Below are 27,601 nucleotides of genomic sequence, written 5' to 3'. Positions count from 1 at the left end.
GGGAAGGAGGGAACGAGCGCCGCCGAAATAGACATTGCCGAATCTGTGTACTCGGCTCTGCTCACAGTCATGCCCAGTCCCGCCTCCTAGCATTGACGTCCTGCCATTGGACCATTGTTATATCCATCATAGGAGGCAGGCCAATGGGCGGGACTGCGAGCCGAGCCAAGTACACAGAAAATCCAGCTCTGTTTATTTCGGCAATAACAAGGCTGCAGATGCGCACTGATCATACTGCAAAGAGGCACAAGACTGCAGATGGGCACTGATCATGCTGCAATGATGGGCAAGGCTGCAGGTGGGCACTGATCATGCTGCAATGATGGGCAAGGCTGCAATGATGGGCACTGATCAGGCTGCAATGATGGGCAATGGCAAGGCTGCAGATGGGCACAGATAAGGCTGCATTGATGGGCACTGACCCTTATTTTGGTTCAAACTTCTTTATGTAAAATTTAGTTATTTTTTTCTGAAACTCCCCTCCTAAAATTAAGGTGCGTGTTATACGCCAATAAATACGGTGATAACAAAAAACTTGCCACCACTTGAGGGTGGTGGCAAGTTTTTTGTTATCAGGTTGGTGGTTGTATTGGTCCAGCAACGCACCAGCACCTTTGCAGCCATTGTGCTGGGTGTTTGGTGTGCTCCTGTACCTTTAAGAAGGGGTGGGCTCCCCTTCAGTACACCTGCCCTCATTTATCCATCAGAATGTATGTGCCTCCACTGTGGGGACACTCATATTTTAGTGTTAGGGACCACAGATATCAGGGTGCCGTGACATGGCTGTGTGGCTCACGCATGGGTTTGCAAATGCGTGCGGACTAAACCCCTGTTTTTAATGCATACTGTTAGACAGGTTTATTCGGTTGTCAGCAAGCTGGTGCTAAGCAGGCTTTGGTTTTTTCCTGGGCATTCCCCAGACTTTTGCTGTTGCCGATAAATACGGTGTATAGCTATAGATAGATATATATATCTATCTATAGCTATACACACTCTATACATTTAACAAAATCATTTTTGTTGTACATTTCCCTCATTTAGCCAAATGATGTCACATGGGTTTTGTAAAGATCTTCTTAATGCTGATGGGGAATTTTCATATACCCATCCACAGTCTGCAGACAAAGAGCTCTTCACTCCTTCCTCTGCTGGTTATGAAAGGCAGGCAGCACACATGGCTTCTAATAATGCCATTATGATGAGAGAGATGATCAGGACAAGGGAAGTACAATCAGCTTGTTTCACAAACCTGTCTTTTTCATTCTGATTTCCCTTATCGCTCCCATTGTTGATAACAGCAAGTTCATCCAGCAACGATGTTGATTCTTTTGTGAACTTCTCAAATACCTGAAATTCAGCAGAGAAAGCATTACATACATCAGAACTAGAATCAGTACAGGTGAATGCAAAATTTCCACTGCAAATACGCTCATAGCAGCTGAAGAATAGAAGTTCTCAATATAAATGCAAACACTCCTATTTGTAACCCTACACAGGGGCCGAGTCATTAAAACTGGAGAATAGAAAATGAGCACCAAAGAGGGGCTGTTGTTCTTAGCAACCATACAACTAGTTCATAAATAAAAAATTGTAACTTGATGACTGTGGGCAACAGCTCCCCTATTCTCCAGATTTATTTTTCTCTGATTTGATTCATCCCTGCAAAAAAAAAAAAAAAAAGACAAAAGTCTCATCATGAATGTACGAATGAATGGATGAATGGATGAATGAATGAATGAATGAATGAATGAATGAATGAATGTACTGAGGCCACCGTTTGTCTTTAGATGGCTTACACCATTTGCAACGAAGGATGAGCTCAGACGTGTTCGCAACTCCACGTGCAGAGCTCGCCAGGAAGTTGACACTCCGCATCGCTAATCACGGGTAGCGAGACATTTCCCAATCTGTGCAGCCACGGACTGGGAAATGTCTCACTGCCTGTGATTCGCACTGCGGAGTGTCAGCTTCCTGGTGGGCACGTGGAGTTGCGAACCCACCTGAACTCATCCTTATTTTCTACATAATGGGTCTGGATAAAGTAGCAGTAGATGTAGTGGGAACAAGTATAGATGGTTTAGCATGTTGAAAAATCTCAAAAGTAATTATCTATTGCAGCGATCAGGAGTACTGAATACCACTCTATACTATATGCCTGACTGTTACTAGTGGTGCCTGAGTTGCCTCGCATGGTTTTATTGGGTTGAATACAGTGAGCACTAGAAGCTGTGCTCTTGCTACTGGCTTTTGCAAATGCGTAAAATGAGTAACAATGAAACATCATGGAAGGCATGGCCCAGGCTAAAGTTTTCCCAAAACGTTGTATGTATAACACTGCCGATAGTTACCCTCACTGAAGGGCAAAAACACTATACTGCAGAACTGCTTTATAAGATTAGCGGTGCTCCAGAACCCCCCCCCCCCCCCCCCCAAAAAAAATTGAAGTCAGCAGCTACAAATACTGAAGCTGCTCACTTTTAGTAAAAGGACACTTCCTGTCCCTGTATCCAGTGATGTCCTCACCCAAGCCGATTATTTAATCAGCTTTGGGTACAGGTGCCGGCATCTGAAGTAAGGCAAACAGGAATTGCAGCCTTGCGGCTTCACAGCCAGTTTCCTACTGTGCATGCCCGAGTCATGCTGCACCTTGTAAATGGTCCCGCAGTCTTCTGGGACCTGTGATATGTCTCAAAAGACTGCCGCAGGGGGTGTATGGGTGGCAGACTTCTAGCTCAGTTCTCAACAGTGATCTGAGCCGGAAGAGGCAACTGCGGGTTAAGCACAATATTGGAACATTGCCATAAGAAAACACTACAGGTAAATAATTGATTTTTAAATGTGATGCTTTCACTGTCCTGTTGATGAGACATGATGTTCTAAATGAATATGCTGGTTCCAGCATTGCTACAAAGGAACACAATTGGAAATAGTCATTTACTTACAAGCCTTTTGTTCAACCAGTCCATGTGATCATAGGTTAGGCTTCCTCCAAATTCTTCTGTGAGCTGTGAAGGTTCTATGTATCTGGTAAGCTTGTTCCCAGACACTAGAATAACCTAAAGTGGACAGCAATATGAGACAGTCACTTGTCTGCTATAACCAGTCCCAGCACTTTTAATTAAACCCAAGACACATAATCAAAGATGATAAATACACAGAAGAAGTTTTCGTTAGGGAACTTTAGATAAAATTACATATTGCGGGTTTATAATGAAGGAATATTACAAAGTATATATTTAGAGTAAATAGAGAGTTTTGGTTGCTATAATACGTTTATGAATGTGATTCAAAAGAAAGGGCCAGGGTGGCTACTTAAGAATTAAAAAAGACAAGCAACTGACAAGTGTCTTCATTTGAAGCCTCTCCAGATCTAATTGCTACCTGGATAATGTTTGGTTTGGTAAAGCCCTGAATATAGAACAAGTGCCAAATTGCTTCTTTTTTTTACCTTTCTTCATCTTTTGCTACATCTCAGTGCTGCTGGTCACCTCCAGCAGCTTTACTGCTGCTTCCTGCATACACTGAGCTCCAGAGTATGTCATTGTTAAGGGTTAATGACAGGCCTGTCCCATGAAAATGGAACTGTACTGCATCTGAGCATCACAAACCAAAAATGCTATTAAAGAGGGAGTCCCGCAAAAAAAAAAAAAATTTAAATGTCAGCAGCTACAAATACTGCAGCTGCTGACTTTTAAAATAAGGACACTTACCTGTCTCAGGGTCCAGCAATGTCGGCACCCGAGTCCGAACCATCGCTCGGCTCTCGGGTGCTGCCGCTGCCATCTTCTGTAAGGGAATCAGGAAATGAAGCCTCATGGCTTCACTTCCCAGTTTCCTACTGTGCATGCGCGAGTCGCACTGCACAATCAGAACGGTCCCTGCCGTCTTTGGGACCCGTGTGTCCCAGCAGACAGCGCGGGGGGACGGGAAGTGGCGTAGACTCCTGTGGGAGTCTACGCCCGGAAGTGGGTGCAAATACCTGTATTAGACAGGTATCTGCACCCCCCTGAAAGGTGCCAAATGTGACAGCGGAGGGGGGGGGTTCCGAAAAGATAGTCAATGTCGAATGAGAAAGTGAAGATCCACATTAAGTAGCTTGTAGTTGTTATTGGAAGCACAGGAGACAGATAATGCAAAAGAGCAACTCGGAGACAGGGACAGACCGTTGTCAAGGTATAATAGAAGTGCCTAAAAAAGGACCTTCATGGTAGGCGCAATCACAACCGTTCTCACTGTTTAATATAATTCAGTTCTCCCCTTTTTATTGTGCTTTAACCACTTCACAATCGCCACATAGCAGGTTTACGTGTACATTATAGTATAACTATATATATATATATATATATATATATATATATATATATATATATATATATATATATATATATATATATATATATATATATTGCCGTTACAACTGTAAGGGGCCTTGGGGGCCCGTCCGGGCCAAAAGAAGGCAGGACGGGTGAAGGGGATCTGTGCTGTGCAGTACAGAAATGATCTAACAGTTTCTGTAATTCTCGTGTCATTGATTTTAGACATCGAGCTCTTTACTGCCACCTCTGCCTACTATGTGCATGTGCACCCCTCATGTGAGAGTGATCTGCCTGTACTATGCTTCTCAGCAACATGTCAGCTTTGTAAAAATGAGCTGGGACCAGGTAGGAAGTTACAAGTAGGGTCTAAAGCTGTGTAAGGGGCCCAAAAATTTCTGATGGCTGCCCTGTATATACATACATACATACATATACACACACACACACACACACACACACAATTCTGCACTTCCCGGTTTTGGGCACGAGTGTGCGCCGCCGACTGCTCGCTCCCGCTGTGATTTTAGAGCCCTTTCACACTGGGGCGGTTTGCAGGCGCTACTGCGCTAATAATAACGCCTGCAAACCGACCCGAAAGTGCTGCTACTTTCATTCCAGTGTGAAACCCCCGAGGGGTTTCACACTGGAGCAATGCGCTGGCAGGACGGTAAAAAAAGTCCTGCCAGCAGCATCTTCGGAGCGGTGTGTATACCGCTCCTTTACCGCTCCTGCCCATTGAAATCAATGGGACGGCGTGGCTATACCGCCGGCAAAGCGCCTCTGCAGAGGCGCTTTGCGGTGGTATTTAACCCTTTCTCGGCCGCTAGCGGGGGGTAAAACTGTCCCGCTAGTGGCCGCATACCGACAGTAAAACGCCGCTAATAATAGCGGCGTTTTACCGCTGACGCCGCCCCCACTCCAGTGTGAAAGGGCTCTTATGTTAGTTTGTTACACTGACAGAATGCCAATCTGCCAGTATGTAAACAAAGCAAACTGTCATTCTGTGAGTACAGAAGACATGGATCCTGTATTTCTGTGAAGCAGAAACACAGATTTATGCCTTCCAGTAGTAAAAAAGCACCTCCCCCACCATTACCAAGCACTCTCTAGGCACACATTTAACCCTTTGATCGCCCCTGATGTTAAACCCTTCCCTGCCAGTGTCATTAGTAAAGTGCATACTTTTAGCACTGATTACTGTATTGGTGTCACTGGTCCCTCAAAAAAGTATCAAAATTGTCAGTTGGGTGTCCAATTTGTCCGCCGCAATATCGTAGTCCTGATTTAAGTCACTGATCGCCACCATTACTATTAAAAAATAATAAATAAAAATATCCCATAGTTTGTAGACACTAACTTTTTCACAAACCAATCAATATACGATTATTGGGATTTATTTATTTTTTTTACCAAAAATATGTAGCAGAATACATATTTGCCTAAATTTATGAAGAAATTAGATTTTCTACATTTTTTATTGGATGGGTTTTAGAGCAGAAAGTAAAAAACATTGGGTTTTTTTTTTTTTCAAAAAATTGTTGGTCGTTCTTTGTTTCTAGCTCAAAAAATAAAAACCGCAGAGGTCAAATACCACCAAAAGAAATCTTTATTTGTGGAAAAAAAAAGGTAAACCTTCCAGAGCTGAAGTGGTTAAACATCTCGGCACTACTAATCTCCTCCAGCCTTTCTCTGTCTCTTCCTCCACTGTACATCACTGCTCTGATTTCTATGGGTGACCATGACAGACTATGCCTGCACAATGTCCATTGGCACAGCTGCTCAAAAGTTCCCATAGGGGCATGTACTGTATGTGCGAGTACTGAAGGAGCACAATTAGAAGACATATGTAACCCAAAATGCCTGAACAAGGACCTTTATAGCAGGATTACCAGGTATTATTTTGATGAAAGCTGTGGGTTTAGAATGACTGAAAATGACATTTGAAATGACATTAACATGTTAAAGCATGAATTAGATTTTAATGATCGGGTTTACATCTACTTTAAGTTTAGCAGCCCTTTAATAAAAGTTAGGAGCTTATTCTAGTCTCATGAAAATGTTAAAGGTATTATAAACCTTCCTACCTCTGTCTTGTGTTTTTCACCTGAATAAGATGTGTATTGATCATGTAGTTTTATGGTGTCATTTATTGCCCTGCATACAGTACAGTAAATCTTTACATTCCTGTGTCAGCTGTTTCTGTTTAAACATAAGGTAGGATGCATGGCACTGCACAGGTTAATGCACGAACTCTGTCTGTAGTCTAAGAACTGACATTTCCTGTGAAGAACCTATATATATCCCACAATCCCAGGGTCTCTCACTCTAGTGCTCTTCGGGTAAGAGCTAAATGGTAATTAGATCTGGCACAGACACAAACAGAGCAATTAACATCATGTGATGAGACATCACCATGCTGTCTTTCATCATATTAGCACTTTCATGTTTGTGATGCAATGCAGAGCAAATAACACGTGGATTGGATGCGTGACCCACAAGTTGCCTGTTCCTTTATTGCAGTGGTCTCCAAACTGTGGCCCTTTCCTTCCCTTTGTCCAGCCCTTGAGGCACAATTCTATCAACACCAATGATAGGGCACTATTCCTCCCACTGACACCAACGATGGGGCCCTATTCCTCCTATAGACACCAATGATGGGGCACTATTCCTCCCACTGACACCAACGATGGGGCCCTATTCCTCCCACTGACTCCAACGACGGGGCACGAATCCTCCCACCGACATCAATGATGGGGCACAGTTCCTCTCACTGACACCAACGATGGGGCCCTATTCCTCCCACTAGCACCAACCTACTTCTACTGGTCACAGTCTGGCCCTCCTAAAGTTGGGGAAGACAGTGAATTGGCCCTCTGTTTATGAAGTTTGGAGACCCGTGCTTTAGTGAATAGGGACAAGCTAGGAGAATGATTACATTGACATAGGGGCATCAAACCGTCATGACACCACAAACTGAAGCAGCAACATGTGTGCCCATCGTTACAAGGTAAGGCAAACAAACAATACAGGGAATATACAATGCTGTGAAAAAGTATTTGCCCCCTTTCTGATTTTTTTTTGGTATATTTGTTCCACTTAAATGACTCAGGTCATCAAACTAATTTTATTATTACACAAAGATAACCCGAGTAAATACAAAATGCAGTTTTTAAATGATGGTTTAATTTATTAAGGCAAAAAAAGCTGTCCAAACCTGCCTGGCTTTATGTGAAAAAGTAACTGCCCCTAAACCTAATAACTGGTTGTGCCACCCTTGGCGGCAACAACTGCAATCAAGCGTTTGCGATAACTGGCAATGAGTCTTTCACATTGCTGTGGAGCAATTTTGGCCCACTCTTCTTTGCAGAATTGTTTTAATTCAGCCACATTGGAGGGTTTGCCAGCATGAATGACCTGTGTAAAGTCATGATACAGCATCTCATTTGGACTTAAGTCCGGGCTTTGACTAGGCCACTCCAAAACCTAAATTTTGCTTCATTTGAACCATTTGGACTTGCTGTTGTGTTTCGGATCATTGTCCTGCTGCATAACCCAAGTGCACTTGAGCTTGAGGTCACAAACTGATGGGCAGACATTCTCCTTTAGAATTTTCTGGTAGAGCTCACAATTCATGGTTCCATCAATTATGGTAAGTCGTCCAGGTCCTGAAGCTGCAAAGCAGCCCCAGACCATCACGCTACCACTACAATGTCTGACTGTTGGTATGATGTTCTTATTATGAAATACTGTATTAGTTTTATGCCAGATGTAACAGGTTGCACACCTTCCAAAAAGTTACATTTTTGTCTCACCAGTCCACAGAATATTTGTCTAAAAGTCCTGGGAATAATCAAGATGTTTTTTGGTAAATGTGAGATGAGCCTTTGTGTTCTTTTTGGTCAGTAGTGGCTTTGGAACTCTCCCATGGATGCCATTTTTGCCCAGTCTCTTTCTTATTGTTGAATCATGAACACTGATCTTACCTGAGGCAAGTGAGGCCTGCAGGTCTTTAGATGTTGTTCTGGGTTCTTTTATGACTAAGTAGTAAGTAAGTAATTTTTGTAGGACGGCCACTCCATAGAAGGTTCACCACTGTTCCAAGTTATCTCCATTTGTGGATAGTGGCTCTCTGCGTGGTTCACTGGAGTTCCAAAGCCCTAGAAATGGCTTTGAAACTCTTCCTAGACCGATACATGAACATTACTTTGTTTCTAATCCGTTCTTGATTTTTTTTAGATTGTGGCATGATGTGTGGCTTTTTGTGATCTGTTAGTGTGCTTCACTTTGTCAGACAGCCTCTATTTATGTGATTTCTTGATTCAACAGGTCTGGCAGTAATCAGGCCTGGGTGTGGCAAGTGACATTTAACTTCGCTTTCCAAAATTGTGGTTAATCACAGTTCATTCATGAATCAGCAGGGGAGGGGGCAATTACTTTTTCACATAGGGCCAGACAGGTTTGAACAGCTTTTTTCCCTCAAATGAAATAATAATTTAAAAACTGCATCTTGGATTTACTCAGGTTATCTTTGTGTAATATTAAAACTTGCTTGATGGTCTGAATCATTTAAGTGTGAGAAAAATGCAAAAAAAAAAAAAAAAAAATCAGGAAGGGGGCAAATACTTTTTCAAAGCACTGTAAATACACTAATACCAAAAACATCTGAAAGTGAACAATGCCTTTGAAATGGAACTCCAGGAATATGGAGTATAGTAGGAACTCCTCTAATACGGAGTATAGTCGGTCCAGGTGTCTACTGGGTAAAGTAATATTGTTGGTTTATTCATGTTGGATACAACTGACAGCTGCGAGACTTCAGTGCTGTGACTAGAGCTCCGGGGATAGTAAAATGAAGGGATTGTATTGCTCCCTCTCCCTTCATCCATTCACAAAATTCCACTTATTCAATTCACAGAATACATTGAATTTTGTAAATGATTGAGGGGCGAGGGGGGCAGACAAATGACAGGATTTGCCCTTGCCCATTCACAAAACACCTTGTATTCTGCTGACAGAATGTAAGATATTTTGTGAAGGGACAAGGGGAGGAATGCCTAACTGTACTATCACTGGAAATCTCATAGCCAGTGCCATAGGGTCCCAACTGTCAGTTGTATCCGGTATGAAAAAAAAAAAAAACTGCATTTAACCTTACCTAGCAGACATCCAGACTGACTAGACCCAGCATTAGCGGTAACTTGCAATATATTGCCAAAAGTATTGGGACACCTGCCTTTACACGCACATGAACTTTAATGGCATCCCAGTCTTAACCCATAGGGTTCAATATTGAGTTGGCCCACCCTTTGCAGCTATAACAGCTTCAACTCTTCTGGTAAGACTGTCCACAAGATTTAGGAGTGTGTCTATGGGACTCTTTGACCATTCTTCCAGAAGCGCATTTGTGAGGTCAGGCACTGATGTTGGACGAGAAGGCCTGGCTCGCAGTCTCCACTCTAATTCATCCCAAAGGTGTTCTATCGAGTTGAGGTCAGGACTCTGTGCAGGCCAGTCAAGTTCCTCCACCTCAAACTCACTAATTCGTGTATTTATGGACTTTGCTTTATGCACTGGTCCAAATCATTTGGTGGAGGGGGGATTATGGTGTGGGGTTGTTTTTCAGGGGTTGGGCTTGGCCCCTTAGTTCCAGTGAAGGGAACTCTTAAGACATCAGCATACCAAGACATTTTGGACAATTTCATGCTCCCAACTTTGTTGGAACAGTTTGGGGATGGCCCCTTCCTGTTCCAACATGACTGCGCACCAGTGTACAGACAAGGTCCATAAAGACATTGATGAGTGAGTTTGGGGTGGAGGAACTTGACTGGCCTGTACAGAGTCCTGACCTCAACTTGACAGAACACCTTTGGGATGAATTAGAGTGGAGACTGCAAGCCAGACCTTCTCGTCCAACATCAGTGCCTGACCTCACAAATGTGCTTCTGGAAGAATGGTCAAGCAGTCCCATAGATACACTCTAAACCTTGTGGACAGCCTTCCCAGAAGAATGGAAGGTTTTATAGCTGCAAGGGTGGGCCAACTCAACATTGAACCCTACGGACTAAGACCAGGATGCCATTAAAGTTCATGTGTGTGCAAAGGCAGGTGTCCCAATACTTTTGGCAATATAGTGTATCTGGACCAAGCAACAGTAAAACAAAAGGTTTCCTGGAGTTCCGTTTTAGAGCATGCTAGAACTGTGTTTCGAATATGAATGTTTAAAAGAACAGGAACCGTTTTAATACAGTTCATTTCCCTTCATTGAAGGCCTCCTTAAACTCATAGGTTAACATGCAGTTTGTAAAGTCAATGTGTGGGTGTTAGGATCTCCATCATGAATAGCACACGTCACAATGCATAAATATTTCAGTTTAAGAAATCTCTGGCTGTCAGCCATGGAATTTGATTAAAACCATAATATTGGATATGGATGGGAAGGCAATTCTTCATTCGCAGAAAATATCATCTAAATTCAAATTAATTTCATACTGTCACAGCTTGGTAGATTAGACTGACTTCGCAGGCTGCCCTGAACCAATAATGCTTTTTAACCGTGGAGAAACATTTACATGTCTGATCAACTGATACAAACTGCGAGAAAAATAATTGGCAAGAGTAAGAGGTCAACAAAATTAGAGCGAATGTGTGGTGTCATTTATAACAGCACTAATAAAACAAAGTTAAAGGGATTGTCCATGCAAACATAACATGACTTAAAAGGTCAGGTCCACCTAGCATGGATTATTTCACTGCTGTCACAGGCTCCTTGCTGATAGCTTCATAGCATGATATGGAGATCACCCAGACAGAGACCCAGGCATCACCGCATAGGAAATTAGGTTTTAAATCTCCACCAAGGCAAAATAATCAGCTTTAGGAGAAAGCAATCTATAATGGTATTATCGCAAACCCAAATGGGTACTTGTTCGGCATTTCCCAACCCTCTATACCTTTAGAGGAGAGTTGAGGACTGTCTATGTAGTCCTGACCTGCTTGGTAATCAGCCACACTGTAACAGAATGGTTGCAAGGAAAAGGTCCTTTTGGGACTCAACCCTACAAGCCACACATGTTCTAATTTTGAGTAAGAAACAAATATGGATACCTGCAAGCATTTTAGGTTCACCTTCTTAACCACTTGACCTCAGGGAGACTTATCCCCTTTCATGACCAGGCCATTTTGTTGTGATACGGCACTGCGTTACTTTAACTGACAATTGCATGATCGTGCATTCTGTACCAAAATAAAATTTGTCATTTTTTTCCCACAAATATATCCTTTTTTTGGTGGTATTTAATCACCACTGTGTTTTTAATTTTTTGCGCTATAAACAAAAAAAGACCGACAATTTTGAAAAAAAAAAAAAAATATTGTTTACTTTCTTCTATAAAACATCCAATAAAAAAAAATAACAATCGAATTTCTTCATAAATTTTAGGCCAATATGTATTCTGCTACATATTTTTGGTAAAAAAAAAAAAAAAATCCTAATAAGCGTATATTGATTTGTTTGTGCAAAGGTTATAGCGTCTAAAAACTATGATATATATACAGCGCCTTGCAAAAGAATTCACCCCCCTGGCTTTTTACCTATTTTTTTACATTACAGCCTATAGTTCAATGTTTTTTTAATCTGAATTATATATGATGGATCAGAACACAATGGTCTAAGTTGGTAATGTAAAATTAGAAAAATATATACATAAAACTATTTTTCAGAAATAAAAAACTAATAATTGGCATGTGCGTATGTATTCACCCCTTTGTTATGAAGCCCATAAAAAGCTCTGGTGCAACCAATTACCTTCAGAAGTCACATAATTAGTGAAATGATGTCCACCTGTGTGCAATCTATGTGTCACATGATCTGTCATTACATATACACACTTTTTTGAAAGGCCCCAGAGGCTGCAACACCTAAGCAAGAGGCACCACTAACCAAACACTGTAATGAAGACCAAGGAACTCTCCAAACAAGTAAGGGACAATGTTGTTAAGAAGTACAAGTCAGGGTTAGGTTCTAAAAAAATATTCAAATCTTTGATGATCCCTAGGAGCACCATCAAATCTATCATAACCAAATGGAAAGAACATGGCACAACACCAAACCTGCCAAGAGACGGCCGCACACCAAAACTCACGGACTGGGCAAGGAGGACATTAATCAGAGAGGCAGCACAGAGGCCTAAGGTAAGCCTGGAGGAGCTGCAGAGTTCCACAGCAGAGACTGTACATAGGACGACAATAAGCCGTACACTCCATAGAGTTGGGCTTTATGGCAGACTGGCCAGAAGAAATCCATTACTTTCAGCAAAAAACAAAATGGCACGATCTGAGTCTACGAAAAGGCATGTGGGAGACTCCCAAAATATATGGTGGAAGGTGCTCTGGTCTGATGAGTAAAAAACTGAACTTTTTGGCCATCAAAGAAAACGCTATGTCTGGCGCAAACCCAACACATCACATCACCCAAAGAACACCATCATGCTGTGGGGATGTTTTTCAGCAGTCGGTATTGGGAAACAGGTCAGTGTTGAGGGAAAGTTGGATGGTGCTAAATACAGGGATATTCTTGAGCAAAATCTGTACCACTCTGTGTGTGATTTGAGGCTAGGACGGAGGTTCACCTTCCAGCAGGACAATGACCCCAAACACACTGCTAAAGCAACACTTGAGTGGTTTAAGGGGAAACATGTAAATGTGTTGAAATAGCCTAGTCAATGCCGAGACCTCAATCCAATAGAAAATCTGTGGTCGGACTTAAAGATTGCTGTTCACAAGCGCAAACCATCCAACTTGAAGGAGCTGGAGCAGTTTTGCAAGGAGGAATGGGCAAAAATCCCAGTGGTAAAATGTGGCAAGCTCATAGAGACTTATCCAAAGCGACTTGGAGTTGTGATAGCTGCAAAAGGTGGCTCTATAAAGTTTTGACTTTAAGGGGGTGAATAGTTAAGCACATTGACTTTTCTGTTATTTTGTCCTATTTGTTGTTTGCTTCACAATAAAAAAAAAAAAAAATCATCTTCAAAGTTGTGGGCATGTTCTGTAAATTAAATGATGCAAATCCTGAAACAATTCATGTTACTTCCAGGTTGTGAGGCAACAAAACACGAAAAATGCCAAGGGGGGTGAATACTTTTGCAATTTGTATTTATTCATTTTTTTATACTAGTAATGGCAATGATCAGCGACTTATAGAGGACTGCAATATTGCGGCGGACAGTCAGACACTAACTGACACTTTTTGGGATACAGTGATCAGTGCTAAAAAATATGCACTGTCACTGTACTGATGACACCGGCTGGGAATTGGTTAAACATCTACGGCGAGCAAATGGTTAACTGTGTGCCTAACCAGTGTTTTTACATGCTGTATGTGCTGCGTTTACTAAGGGAAGTGATGGATTATATTCCCTTCTCTACTCTGAGTTTGTGTTACTGCCCAATATACGTGCCCTGTGTATTCCAATGACGTTTTTTTGGGTGTGTGTAGCATGCCCAAAGTCCACAACTGGTTAAAGACTAAAGTGATGTACTCTCAGTAGCATTGCACAGATACTGGTATAAGTGCCGATACTAAGCATTTGCACGAGTACTTGTACTCGTGCAAATGCTCAGATATTAAAACCAATACCTTCAAGTCCGCAGACTGTAACCATTAAACCTGGTTCACACCAGTGCGGCTTTGAAATTGTGCTACATCAGCGCGATTTCAAAGCCGCTGATCAGTGTGATTTGGACATTTAACAAAAAGACAATGCAAGTTGCAATTAAATCAAAAGAAGTACAGGAACCGTTTCAAAGTCGCTGCGCCTTGATTAGCGAAGATTTGAACGGTTTCATTGCTGGCAATAGGGTGCGGTTTGTCATGTGATTTTGAATTATCAAACTGCAAGACAAATCGCACTGGTGTGAACCAGGCACTAAAAATAGGTATCAGTAAATGGTATCGGTGAGTACTTAAGAGAAAATATCGGTAGTCGTACTCGGTCTTTAAAAGCTGGTATTGGTGCACCTTTAACTCTCAGGCTTCTTCTAAGTTTTGCCCTGTTAAACGCCAATAAACATAAGCACATCTGCAGTGTATGTTACTAACACTTGACATCACTTGTTTTTAGTAAGGCATTAAAAAAAAAAAAACACGCAGAAGGGTTGGATTTGGTATGTTTGCACTGCAGTGCTTGTCTACACCATTCACTAATGTCTTTGTGATCCTTCTGAAAACATGTAAATCGGACGACTTAAGGGAATTAATTTCCAAATTTTGTGATCTTTACCGTCACTCAAAAAAGGAAAATTCCAAGGAATGGAAAGGACTATTCTGCAGTCTCAGCATGGCCAAAATATATTAAAATCAGCTTTATACATGAAAGTAGGGAGTTGTAAATACATAAATTCAGTGCTGCAAATCAAACTAATAGGATTAGAGAGTTTAAAGGAATCAAATAGTTCAAACGCCAGGAAACTTGACCCATTTCATCAAACACATAATTTTCTGTTTGTAGAGTACAGGAAGTAAAATGAAGGAGTTTTAGTTTCCACCCTTAGTTTCAGTCTGATATAGAAATTTTATGTTTGAAATAAAATGAAGCAAAAGTTCAATAGTTTCAGAAAAGGGAAGAGGGATAAATGGGGTCATAGTATTTAAAAAAAAAATAAAATAAATAAATCGAGAATACATTTGGATGTTGGACTTTCAATAAATGTCTGCCACATTACTAAATAAGTAGTAATTATAAATGATCTTGGGTTCGATCCATACTTTGGTTTGGACTTAACCCAGAAGGAAGCCATCACTCCCGCCAAACTAACTGCCAGGGCATACCTCACTCTCTACCTGTATGCGCATAAGGGGGGCGGGGATCCTTGTGACATAATATGACCATATAGGGCAGCAAATGCCCTGGCCACAATTGACTGGGTGGCAGTGGGGGGGGGTAACAGCTTCCACCCAAGTTCTGACCAATCCCAAGCTCATCTACAGTAGTAATGGCGGTGGTGGGTGGGTTCAGTAGTGGGCCCAGAAATGTTCACTTTTTTCCCTCTCCCCCCAAAAACACACGAAATGTGCTTAGCATCCCAGAGGCTGAAGAACTGACTGTCCTCTTCAGGCTGCCCTGGGGAGATGATGTCACCAGAGAGCCAAGAAACCCCAGGCTAAACCTCTCCTCCTTTCTGCATGTCCCTTGAAAGATGACAAGGGAAGCAAGACAAGAGGAGCAGTGGTGGAGTATGTAGTGGCAGAGTTGCTGGGTGTCAGATGGGTGCAGTTTTTGTGGTGTTGGGATACAGTGTCAGGGGTACTGGAAGGCAGGGAGGTCCAGAGTCATGGGTGCAGTGGTAGGAGTGCTTGGAGGCAAGGAGGTTCAGAGCAAGGGGCGCAGTGTTAGGGGTGCTGGGTGGCAGGGAGATGCAATGTCAGGGTGCAGAGTTCCAAGGGTCCGTGGTTCCTCATAGATCTGAATGCAAAGCTGTCTATCTGTATGGAAGTTTCACTGACTAAGTGACATACAATAGCATGCAGACTCCTGGACCACATCACCCATTGAACTAATCACCAATGGGTTTTTTTTTTTTTCTCAACAATTGAAAAATAACGAAAGTTTCGGAAAAAAAAAAAAAAAAGTTTCTTTGTTTCAATCATAACATTTTGTAGACAAGTATTTTTTTCTCCTTCATTGATGTGCACTGATGAGGCTGCACTGACAGGCATTACTGATGGGCACTGACTGGCAGCACTAGTGGGCACTGCCCTGATTATCAGTGTAGTTGTCCCGTGTGTGGATTTCAGCTGTCAGCGTAAGGAGAGGATTGCAGATAATCAGCAAATCCTGTTTACATTGTGATCAGCTATGATTGGACACAGCTGATCACATGGTAAAGAGTGGCAGAGTTTGTTTTTTTACTATGACCTGTGATCAGCTGCGCCTGAAGGACGCAGCGATCACAGAATACTGCTAATGCGCGACGCAGGGGGCGAGCAGGCAGTTTGAGCACAGGAGGACATGATATGATGGCCTTCCGGCAAAGTGCGACCATGCTGTAGACATCGTTTGGTTATAGCGCAGCCATGACCAGGTTAAACAGCTGCCTTACTGCAACACATGTGAACTTGTATGCAGTAAGGTACCACAATGGAATGGCACAGTGTGAAGGGGGCCTCAATAATTTAATCTGCACTGCTGGCCATGTGATGTGTAGACTATGAGGATGGGTATTCTCATGGAAGCATGGCTCCAAATGTACATTCAGCATCTTAATGATGCGGCTTAGGGAAGACTACTGCAGTCTAAAAACAATGACTGTCTATATAGCAGATTTACACAATAATAATTTGTTAAAGAGTTAGTTCATTTTTTAGAAAAAACGTAAAGGTGAACTAACATCATACACCCTCCCCCACCTTCACAGTCTCCGCAGTCTCTGTACTGAGGTCAGTGCTCATGGAGCCAATATTGCACTCTGGAGATCCCTGCTTTTCTCCCTCTTTTTTCTGCAGCGCTTCCAGGGCAGGGCAGAACAGAACAAAGAATGGGCACTGATTGGCGGTACTCATGAGCAGGCACTGAAAGGCAGCACGGACGGGCACCGTTGGGGCTGCACTGATGATCAGTGCCCTGATTATCTGTGCAGATCTCCCCTGGGAGGAAATGCCACTGATCAGTTCTCCTCTCCTCACACGCTGTCTGTGTGAGTAGAGGAGAGCTGAAAACCAGCATTTCCTTGTTTACATGTGATTGGACACAGCTGATCACATGGGCAAAGAGTCTCGCCTTTGGCTCTTTACCGAGATCGAGGATGCCCGGTGTCCCAGGGACACAGCGCACTGCCAATCGCCATGCTGCGTGCCCCCGCAGGTGTGCAAAAGCATGGCAGGAGTGGGATGAAGTCATATAACGTTGTCCCCAAACGAGAGAGCCACCTTGTGTCCATCATTTTACTATATGGCGGGAGGTGGGTAAAGTGATTGTAAAGCTTTGTTTTTTGTTTTTTTTAAATAACAAACATGTCATACTTCTTTGCTCTGTGCAATGGTTTTGCTCAGAGCAGCCCTGATCCTCCTCTGGGGTTCCCCGCTAGTGCTCCCGTCTCATCCCCCCTGCTGAGTGCCCAAAAGCAAGTCACTTGCTACAGGGGGCACTAGTGCATGCATGCTTCTGAGCCGACTGTGTGTTCATAAGACACACAAAGCACATTTTGGCCCCGCCCCCTGTTCCCTCCCCCTGGCTGTAATTGACAGCAGTCGGAGCCAATGAGCAGAGAGAGAGAGAGAGCCGAGAGAGCCTCTGCTCTCATACACATCGCTGGATCGAGATCAGGCTCAGGTAAGTACAAGGGGGGCTGCTACATGCAGAAATTTATTTTACCTTAATGCATAGAATTCATTAGGGTAAAAAAAACTTTCTGCCTTTAGAACCACTTTACGCATCATGAGCCATTCAAATGGTTTTCTACTGATACTGTACATCAATTCTAAGTAATTCTATGTATTGCTCAGAGCTTCTGTTAGAATCTTGTCTTATAAAGGTTGTCGACAGAACTTCATTTGAAAAGGAAATTTAACATATTTAATAATTTTTTTAAAAAAAGGACGTACCTCAAAGCCTAGTCGGTCCTTCTCTTTCCAGAAACAGAAGTGTGTCACTTTCTTATCCCAGAACTCGTCCGGCTTAACAACACAGACTAGAGACACTTCAGCTGGTACGACATTCTGAAAGGAAACAAAAAGGGAATTAGTGCTTTCAGGCACCAGGCTACATTTCACAGACTGAGGTGTTTTATAGAAACTTCGGAAGTTAAACTGATGATGCCCACAGCAACTAACAAAGCTCCAGCTAATTTACTAGTCGTAAGGCACCACTTGGCTACCGGAGATAACACGTTCTACTCCTTTCTTCTCAGTTTTGTATTACAGGTCTTCATAAGAATTAAACACATAGTCATTTACATATTTTGCAGTTACAATCTGGAATTAAAAATTTGAGATTAAATGGCAGCGACGTACACAAAATACTCCATAATACTAAAACAAAAAAATACACATTTTTACAAATTATTTACAAATAAAAAACTTAAACATGAAAAAAAAAAGGGGGGGGGGGGCATTCTTTTGAGAACAGTGAGGTGCACATTTTAGGCAGAGTGGACAACTTATCGGTATTTACAAGAGGTGTGAAAAGAGACTACTAAAGGTGACTATGTACTTCAAATTTTAAAAATCCTAAAGTGGAGGAAAAGCCCAACCTAAAATATTCTTAAAAACGCCTTAGGCTGAGAGCAATGAAGAGGAGCCGGTAGGCAGACCTTTTTCAGTCATGCCCCTTCGACCAAAGCTGGCTTCTGTCAGTCCGGCTGAGGACCCAAGGGCCGAATGTCGGCCAGTTTCTACTGAACTGGCTGATGCTGCACGACATTCGGGCCCGTGTTTATGGGGCTTAAGCAATTAAAACGAGGTGGATTTAGAAACATTCACACCTCCTGACATGTTCACTGAGTCACACATCTGGCTATAAATGTTCTGGACAATCATTAAAGCTGGGAAGGTCACTTGGATTGCTGGTGAAACATTTTCAACATTACAGAAGTTTAATTGCATACGACCAACTACAAGATACACCATGACATTGGCGAAGGTTTAGGAGAAATTTGAGAGCATCTGATTTAGAGGAAAACAGGTAATTTTTAGGACAAGAATTAGCTAATGACAAACTTGCGATATTTTAAATGCTGTAGAAGATCTAATATATGATCATTCATATCCCATTCCATATATTTCTATATCATTTAGCTGCTGCAAATTACTTAAAGGTGGGGACACACATGGACATCAAAGCACTGCCCAGTTCATGTTAATGTTGCTCTTTATTTGCCTAAAAATCAGTATATTTGCATTAATTGTGTACCATTGCCAGTAAAAACAAAAAATTTTTTATGCTACCAGATGGAGTGGTCAATGGATGCCTTTTTTTACGCTAGTCCGGCAGCAGTAAATACATTTTCTGCTATGTACACCCCCTCTAGCTATCTTCATAGAAAAAGAAGGAACAAAGTGAATTAGTTGTGTGCAAGTCAGAGCTCAGCAGGAATGGGGGGGGGGGGGGGGTCTTTCCTGCAACCGCGGGTTGACAGGTGAATCTCTTCCATCAAGCCATTGTGTTCTCCTGTCGGGGGAAGCTGTCCCAGCCAGGAGAACACAGTGGTTATTGCTAGCGGCTATAACAGCTGCTAGTGATAATCACATGTAAAATCAGGCAGGCTGGCTGTACTCAAGTTTAACTATTAATATGGGCACATTCAGCCTGTCCATACATGGTTGGTATCTTGGTCTTCCTGCTGAACCAGCCAAGATTTAGTCTGTGTCTGAAGAGCTGTTCAGTCCATGGACATGTGCTCTATTTACAGCCTGCAAAATCTAATAAATGCAGACATGCAGAAGTGACTTTGAACTTATTAGCAAATAAACTCTAGGGGCAACACAATAGAGCTGGCCATACTATAGCAGGATTTTGGAAATTATTTTGTAACTTGTTTGATTTTCTAATCATTAGTGGGTTAAATCAACGATTTGAACTAACAGGATGGAAAGGCTTCTTTTATTCAAAACAAATTTCTATGTGATTTTTGTTTTGGTAATTCCATTCATATCAAAACTAAATGTTTAAAGCAAACATTGGTCAAGTCTCTGTTGGCATTATCAAATGTACAGATGATATTTTTCATACGAATGTTTGTTTAAAAATCAACCAGTGTGTGCCAAGCTTTAGAGAGCCTGCAGACCTAGACACCGAGAGACAGCTTAAAGTGGTTGTAAACCCACAAAATTACCAAAAACAAACCAAAAAAAAAACCTGCAAGACAAAGACATAATAAGCTAGTATGCATAGCATACTAGCTCATTATGAAATACTCACCACCCTAGATAGAAGCCCCCGTAGCGGTCTCTGCACACTGCTCTGTCCGGTGACGTCTCCCGGAGTTACAGTGGGGCAAAAAAGTATTTAGTCAGCCACCAATTGTGCAAGTTCTCCCACTTAAAAAGATGAGAGAGGCCTGTAATTGTCATCATAGGTATACCTCAACTATGAGAGACAAAATGTGGAAACAAATCCAGACAATCACATTGTCCGATTTTTGAAAGAATTTATTTGCAAATTATGGTGGAAAATAAGCATTTTGTCAATATCAAAAGTTCATCTCAATACTTTGTTATATATCCTTTGTTGGCAATGACAGAGGTCAAACGTTTTCTGTAAGTCTTCACAAGGTTGTCACACACTGTTGCTGGTATGTTGGCCCATTCCTCCATGCAGATCTCCTCTAGAGCAGTGATGTTTTGCAGCTTTCGCTGGGCAACACGGACTTTCAACTCCCTCCAAAGGTTTTTTATGGGGTTGAGATATGGAGACTGGCTAGGACACTTCAGGACCTTGAAATGCTTCTTACGAAGCCACTCTTTCGTTGCCCGGGCGATGTGTTTGGGATCATTGTCATGCTGAAAGACCCAGCCATGTTTCATCTTCAATGCCCTTGCTGATGGGAGGAGGTTTGCACTCAAAATCTCACGATACATGGCCCCATTCATTCTTTCATGTACACGGATCAGTCGTCCAGTTTCCTTTGCAGAGAAACAGCCCCAAAGCATGATGTTGCCACCCCCATGCTTCACAGAAGGTATGGTGTTCTTTGGTTGCAACTCAGCATTCTCTCTCCTCCAAACACGACGAGTTGTGTTTCTACCAAACAGTTCTACTTTGGTTTCATCTGACCATATGACATTCTCCCGATTCTCTTCTGGATCATCCAAATGCTCTCTAGCAAACCTCAGAGGGGCCCGGACATGTACTGGCTTAAGCACTGGGACACGTCTGGCACTGCAGGATCTGAGTCCCTGGCGGAGTAATGTGTTACTGATGGTAGCCTTTGTTACGTTGGTCCCAGCTCTCTGCAGGTCATTCACTAGGTCCCTCCGTGTGGTTCTGGGATTTTTGCTCACCTTTCTTGTGATCATTTTGACCCCACGGAGTGAGATCTTGCGTGGAGCCCCAGATCGAGGGAGAATATCAGTGGTCTTGTATGTCTTCCATTTTCTAATTATTGCTCCCACAGTTCATTTCTTCACACCAAGCTGCTTGCCTATTGCAGATTCAGTCTTCCCAGCCTTGTGCAGGTCTACAATTTTGTTTCTGGTGTCCTTTGACAGCTCTTTGGTCTTCACCATAGTGGAGTTTGGAGTGTGACTGTCTGAGGTTGTGGACAGGTGTCTTTTATACTGATAACAAGTTCAAACAGGTACCATTAATACAGGTAATGAGTGGAGGACAGAGAAGCCTCTTAAAGAAGAAGATACAGGTCTGTGAGAGCCAGAAATCTTGCTTGTTTGTAGGTGACCAAATACTTATTTTCCACCATAATTTGCAAATAAATTCTTTCAAAATCAGACAATGTGATTGTCTGGATTTGTTTCCACATTTTGTCTCTCATAGTTGAGGTATACCTTTGATGACAATTACAGGCCTCTCTCATCTTTTTAAGTGGGAGAACTTGCATAATTGGTGGCTGATTAAATACTTTTTTGCCCCACTGTATATCCCGGTATCGCGGGCTCCGGCGCTATGAGTGGCCGGAGCCTCAATGACGTCACTCCCGCACATGCGCTGCCGGTAACGGCATGTTAGTTGAAACAACGGCACGAACAACCTGTTGCTTCAGTGCGCATGTGGCATGATATCTCCTAAATCGTGGTTTAGGAGATATCCACAGTAGCTACAGGTAAGCTTACCTGTAGTGAAAAGTGGTGGTAAAGGGTTTACCACCACTTTAAGGCATCCTTTATGCTTGTATTGCCCTCTGAAGAGTGATCTGCATTGGTTCGGTCTTCCGAGTACATTCAACAGGTTGGGAGGAGGTATTATATTGCCTCTTCATCTCCTGTTTTAACCACACACCAGTACACCACATCTCTGTGAATTGCATACAGTTGCAGGGTGCCCCCATTTAGTGAAATAGATCAGGTTCGGCAGGCAGTTTTCTTGTATACCCCCCTCTGCTGTCTTTACAGCCTAAGGGGGAGTGGCTGGCGGTAAAAAATGTGGTTCACTCACATGTTTTTACCGCCCCTTCCAATCGCAAGTATAAACTAGGCCGTACAGCCCTTTCAGAGGGGCATTTCATTTGTACATGTTTAATCTGTTTCCAGAACAATTTATTCCTTTGGGTTTGCAGATGTAAACTGATAGATTTGTGTCTATTCGGTGTGTTTCTGTAAGCAGAACAAGGCTGTGTCCTTTTCCTTTTAGAGGGATCTGAACTATTCAGTCTGTTTTTGTAAGCAGAACAAGGCTGTGTCCTTTTCCTTTTAGATGGACCTAAACTGGTTAAATAAAGGATATGATTCCTTACCATCTGTTAGGTCTGTCTGTTTTTAGGCAAGAAACCTTTTTTTTTTTTATTTAAAAAAAAAGAATAAGAATGCAAAAACAGATGTAAACTAATGTGAATTGAACTGATCTGAACTGAAGACAGAGATGTAAACCGATGCAACTTGAATTCGTATTCATCAGGTTTTTTTTTTCAGCACAAAACATGACTGAACCGATGCAGCCCGTGTGAATGGACCCATACACACAGGGAGAAAAAAAAATTGTAACAACTGCAAGGAAATATAGAGAGGAAAGGATCTCTTCTGCTACTCCTGACCAGCCCAAGTGAATAAACCATAAGGAGCGGCCTCAGCCTACATGTCTCCAACCACACGCTGATGCATTTCGCCCCGCAGACCTGCTGCCATTTTTCTGCACCCCAGTTCCTATGTTTTGGTGCATAGCATGTGAAAACAGGGCTAAGCGACTTAACTATGAATGAAAACATAGGAACTGGGGTGCAGAAAAATGGCAGCAGGTGCTCTTGACTTATGAGTCAAATTTTTAATGTTTGGCTGTAGCAGGAGGCAGTTTATTTTCGAAGAGCTGGAGAGTGGTACTATAACAAGTGTCTGCAGACGACAGTGAAGTATGGGGGAGATTCCCTGAAAGTTTGGGTCTGCACTTCTGAAAAAGGAGTTAGAGATTTGGTCAGGATCAATGGTGTCCTCAATGCTGGGAAATACAGGCAGAAACGTATCCATCATGCCATACCATCAGGGAGGTATGCGACTGGCCCCAAATTTATTCTGCAGCAGGACAATGACTTCAAACATACCACCAATGTCATTAAGAACCATCTTCAGTGTAAAGAACAATAAGGAGTCCTGGAAGGGGCGGTTTGGCTCTCACAGAGCCCTGATCTAAATATCATGGAGTCTGTCTGGGATTACATGAAGAGACAGAAGGATTTGAGGCAGACTACATTCACAGAAGATCTGTGGTTAGTTCTCCAAGATGTTTGAAACAACCTACCTGCTGAGTTCCTTCAAAAACTGTGTGCAAGTGTACCTAGATAATTAATGCTGGTTTGAAGGCAAATGGTGGTCACCCCAAATATTGAACCAATATTATATACTTGGTAATCTGCGTTTATACCACATGTCCTGCAAACTGAAAATTGACTGACTGCTTACATATATACTTGGTAAATCTGTTTGTCACCTCTGTTTCAACTCCATCTGTAGCCATGTTCACATTATTTGAATGTTTATTTAGCTATTAAGTCTTACCTAAATTATGGGCTCCCTTATCTTTACAATATTGGCCTTTTAGTCCCCTTGCAGTTTGATTGTGGTGTGAAAGTTATGCTCTGCTAGCTGTGTTCCTAATATGCCCTCTTAATTGATTAATTGCCAGCTTCTATCCACACCCAACACACAGTAAAAAAACAAGGCCTTCTTTACGGGGGAACACATACAGGGGGCTGCACATATAGGGGTTCTTCCAAAGAAGTGGGGTTCTTTAAATAAGTGGCACTTCTGCTCTTGCACTTCAGCGATTTGCACAAAGCAAACTACAAAAGATTGCAGGTGACCCCAGTTTAAAATGATCTCTCCTTCCTCTCTGAAACATGCACTCTTTACCTATCCTCCTTTTCACAATTGCTGCCTCTCTCCTCAAATATTTCTTCACCCCTCTGCTCCACCCCACAATCTGTACATATCACCCTCACTTCTCCCCTCCCCCTATTACTGCACTCATCACCTCTTTCTAACTCTAAGCCCACTTGCTAACAACCCCCCAGGACACTGAAGCATGTCCCTTCATACAAATCACATTCTCATACTACCTCCCTTACTCTTCTGCTTCTCTTAATCGCTGGAGATATTTCCCCAAACCCTGGGCCTCCCTTATTTAACTGTACCCAACACACCCATCACCATCACCCTACACCATCTGACAGTAGTCGCGATCTACGCAATTTAGTCTCCATTCCTCTTCTTCCCAACACCGGCCTCCCTCTCTCCTGCGCCCTCTGGAACGCCCGCTCTGTCTGCAACAAACTCACTGCTGTTCATGACCTCTTTGTCACGAATTCCTTTAATCTACTTGCTCTCACCGAAACCTGGCTCCACGAACATGACACTCCTTCTCCTGCTTCCCTCTCTCAGGGTGGCCTTCACTGGACTCACTCCCCTAGGCCTAATGGACACAAAGGAGGTGGATTCCTCCTATCCCCACAGAGCACCTTCCAGGTTATTCACTCTCCTCCCTCTTTTTCCCTCTCTTCATTCAAAGCCCACTGTATACGTCTATTCTCTCCTACTTCCCTAAGAATTGCTGTGATCTACTGGCCCCCTGGACCATTATCGACTTTCCTTGATGAGTTCTCTGCCTGGCTATCCTACTTTCTCTCTTCGGAAATTCCCCCACAATCCTTCTCGGTGATTTCAACATCCCTGCTAATACAAACACTCCTGCTACTTTTAAACTTCTTAGTCTAACCTCTTCATTTGACCTGAAGCAATGGGTACAGGCTTCTACTCACTCTGATGACAACACCCTTGACCTTGTATTCTCCTACCTATGCACTCCATGAAACTTCTCAAACAATCCTTTTCCTCTCTCCGACCATCACCTTATTAGTTTCTCTCTCCCCCTGTCTTCCACCACCTTTCCCTCCAATCGCCTAACCATCACCCGTAGAAACTTTCGCAACTTCAACTCCTCTCTCCTCTATTCTGCTACTGACCACCTCTATGACAAAATCTCTCGCCTGTCCTGCCCCAACCAAGCCATGTCCATCTACAACAAATCCCTGTCCTCCACCCTGGACAAGCTTGCTCCCCTCACTACACGCAGAATCAGGCCTCGACCCCTACAACCCTGGCAAACAGATGACACTAAAAATTCTCAAAAAACGTAGTCGCGCTCTTGAGCGTCTGTGGCACAAGACTAAGTCTCTCAAAGACTTCAACCGATACAAATCTGCCCTCCAAAAATATTACGCTTTCCTCCACACTGCCAAGCAAACCTATTTTACAACTTTTATTAACACCTTTTCATCCAGTCCCCGTAAACACTTCTCTATCTTCAACTCTCTACTTTGGCCTCCACCCACTGACTTATTCACTGCCCAGGAGATCGCTGATCACTTCATAAACAAGATTGATACAATTTGTGATGAAATCTCCACTCTACAGGTATCTCCCCTAGCTAAGACCCCATGTCAACAGGTACAACTGACACTCCCCCTATTCAAATCTGCTACTACAGACGAAGTTTCTAAACTCCTTTCTATCGCCCACCTAACCACCTGTCCCCTGGACCCTATTCCCTCTTAAATGCTACGGTCACCCTCTGACCCCATCCTACACTCTCTAACCCACATCTTCAATCTCTCCCTCACCTCTGGCATCTTCCCCAATGCTCTAAAACATGCACTGGTCACTCCCATACTTAAAAAGCCGTCCTTGGACCCTACCAATCTTAACAACCTATGCCCTATCTCCTTGCTCCCCTTTACCTCTAAACTACTTGAGCGCCTGGTTTACAACCAACTGAGTGACCACCTCATTAAAAACAACCTTCTTGATCCCCTTCAATCTGGATTTCGCCCTTAACACTCAACAGAAACTTCTCTTTAAAACTCACAAATGACCTACTAACTGCAAAAACCAACGGACACTATTCTGTACTCCTACTTCTGGATCTTTCAGCTGCTTTCGACATGGCTGCCACCCCCTCCTCCTCAAAAAAAACTTTACTCCCTCGGTCTCATCCTACCTATCCCAATGCACATTCAGTGTCACTTACAATTCTACTTCCTCCACTCCTCTTCCCTTCTCTGTTGGGGTCCCCCAAGGTTCTGTTCTCGGACCTCTTTTATTTTCAATCTACACCTCTTCCCTGGGTAAGCTGATAGCCTCTCATGGCTTTCAATATCATTTCTATGCTGACGACACACAAATCTATCTCTCTACCCCTCAACTCATTCCATCAGTCTCCTCACGCATCACTAACTTACTAACCAACATATCTGTATGGATGTCACACCACTTCCTCAAACTCAACTTGTCCAGAACCGAGCTTATAATATTTCCTCCCCCATGTGCCTCTTCCCCTGACTTCTCTGTCAAGAGCAATGGCAAAACCATCCACCCCTCCCCACATGTCAGGGTACTAGGTGTTATCCTTGACTCTGAACTCTCCTTTCGGCCCCACATCCAATCACTTTCCAAAGCTTGCCGCCTCAACCTCCACAACATCTCTAAACTACGTCCCTTTCTAACCAATGAAACCACAAAGCTCCCGATTCACTCCCTGGTTATCTTGCGCCTCGACTACTGCAACTCCCTCCTCATTGGCTTACCTTTAAATAGACTAACCCCCCTTCAGTCCATCATAATTGCTGCTGCCAGACTCATCCACCTTACAAACCGCTCAGTGTCTGCTACCCCTCTCTGCCAATCCCTCCATTGGCTACCACTCGCCCAACAAATTAAATTCAAAATACTAACAATAAGTTACAAAGCCATCCACAACTCTGCCCCCAGCTACATCACTAGCCTAGTCTCAAAATACCAACCTAATCGCCACCTCCGTTCCTCCCAAGACCTTCTGCTCTCTAGCTCCCTCATCACCTCCTCCCATATCCGCCTCCAGGACTTCTCCCGAGCCTCGCCCATCCTCTGGAATTCGCTACCCCAATCTGTCAGACTGTCTCCAAATTTATTCACCTTTAGGCGATCCCTGAAAACTTTCCTCATCAGAGAAGCCTATCCTGCCTCCATCTAACAACTGCACTATTTTCTCCATTAGCTCATCCCCCACAGCTATTACCCTTTTGTATAACTTGACCCTCCCTCCTAGATTGTAAGCTCTAACGAGCAGGGCCCTCTGATTCCTCCTGAGTTGAATTGT

At 43.0% G+C, this 27,601-nt stretch overlaps 1 protein-coding gene across 3 annotated transcripts in view; it reads right to left on the bottom strand.

Annotated features, from left to right (window-relative positions):
- SESTD1 (SEC14 and spectrin domain containing 1) overlaps positions 1-27,601 on the bottom strand; it is a 233,618-nt gene that overhangs the window by 70,127 nt on the left and 135,890 nt on the right. For all 3 annotated transcript variants that reach the window (XM_073633758.1, XM_073633760.1, XM_073633759.1), the window contains exons 5-7: positions 17,914-18,027; positions 2,943-3,056; positions 1,250-1,347 (exon numbers count right to left, since the gene is read on the bottom strand). In XM_073633758.1, the coding sequence (XP_073489859.1) occupies positions 1,250-1,347; positions 2,943-3,056; positions 17,914-18,027 (326 nt within the window). The remainder of the gene's footprint in view (positions 1-1,249; positions 1,348-2,942; positions 3,057-17,913; positions 18,028-27,601) is intronic.

The sequence above is a fragment of the Aquarana catesbeiana genome, linkage group LG06 (assembly GCF_042186555.1).
Source record: "Aquarana catesbeiana isolate 2022-GZ linkage group LG06, ASM4218655v1, whole genome shotgun sequence".
NCBI lineage: Eukaryota > Metazoa > Chordata > Amphibia > Anura > Ranidae > Aquarana > Aquarana catesbeiana.
The sequence above is the reverse complement of the archived record's forward strand: the minus strand, read 5'-3'. Positions and strand labels throughout refer to the sequence as shown.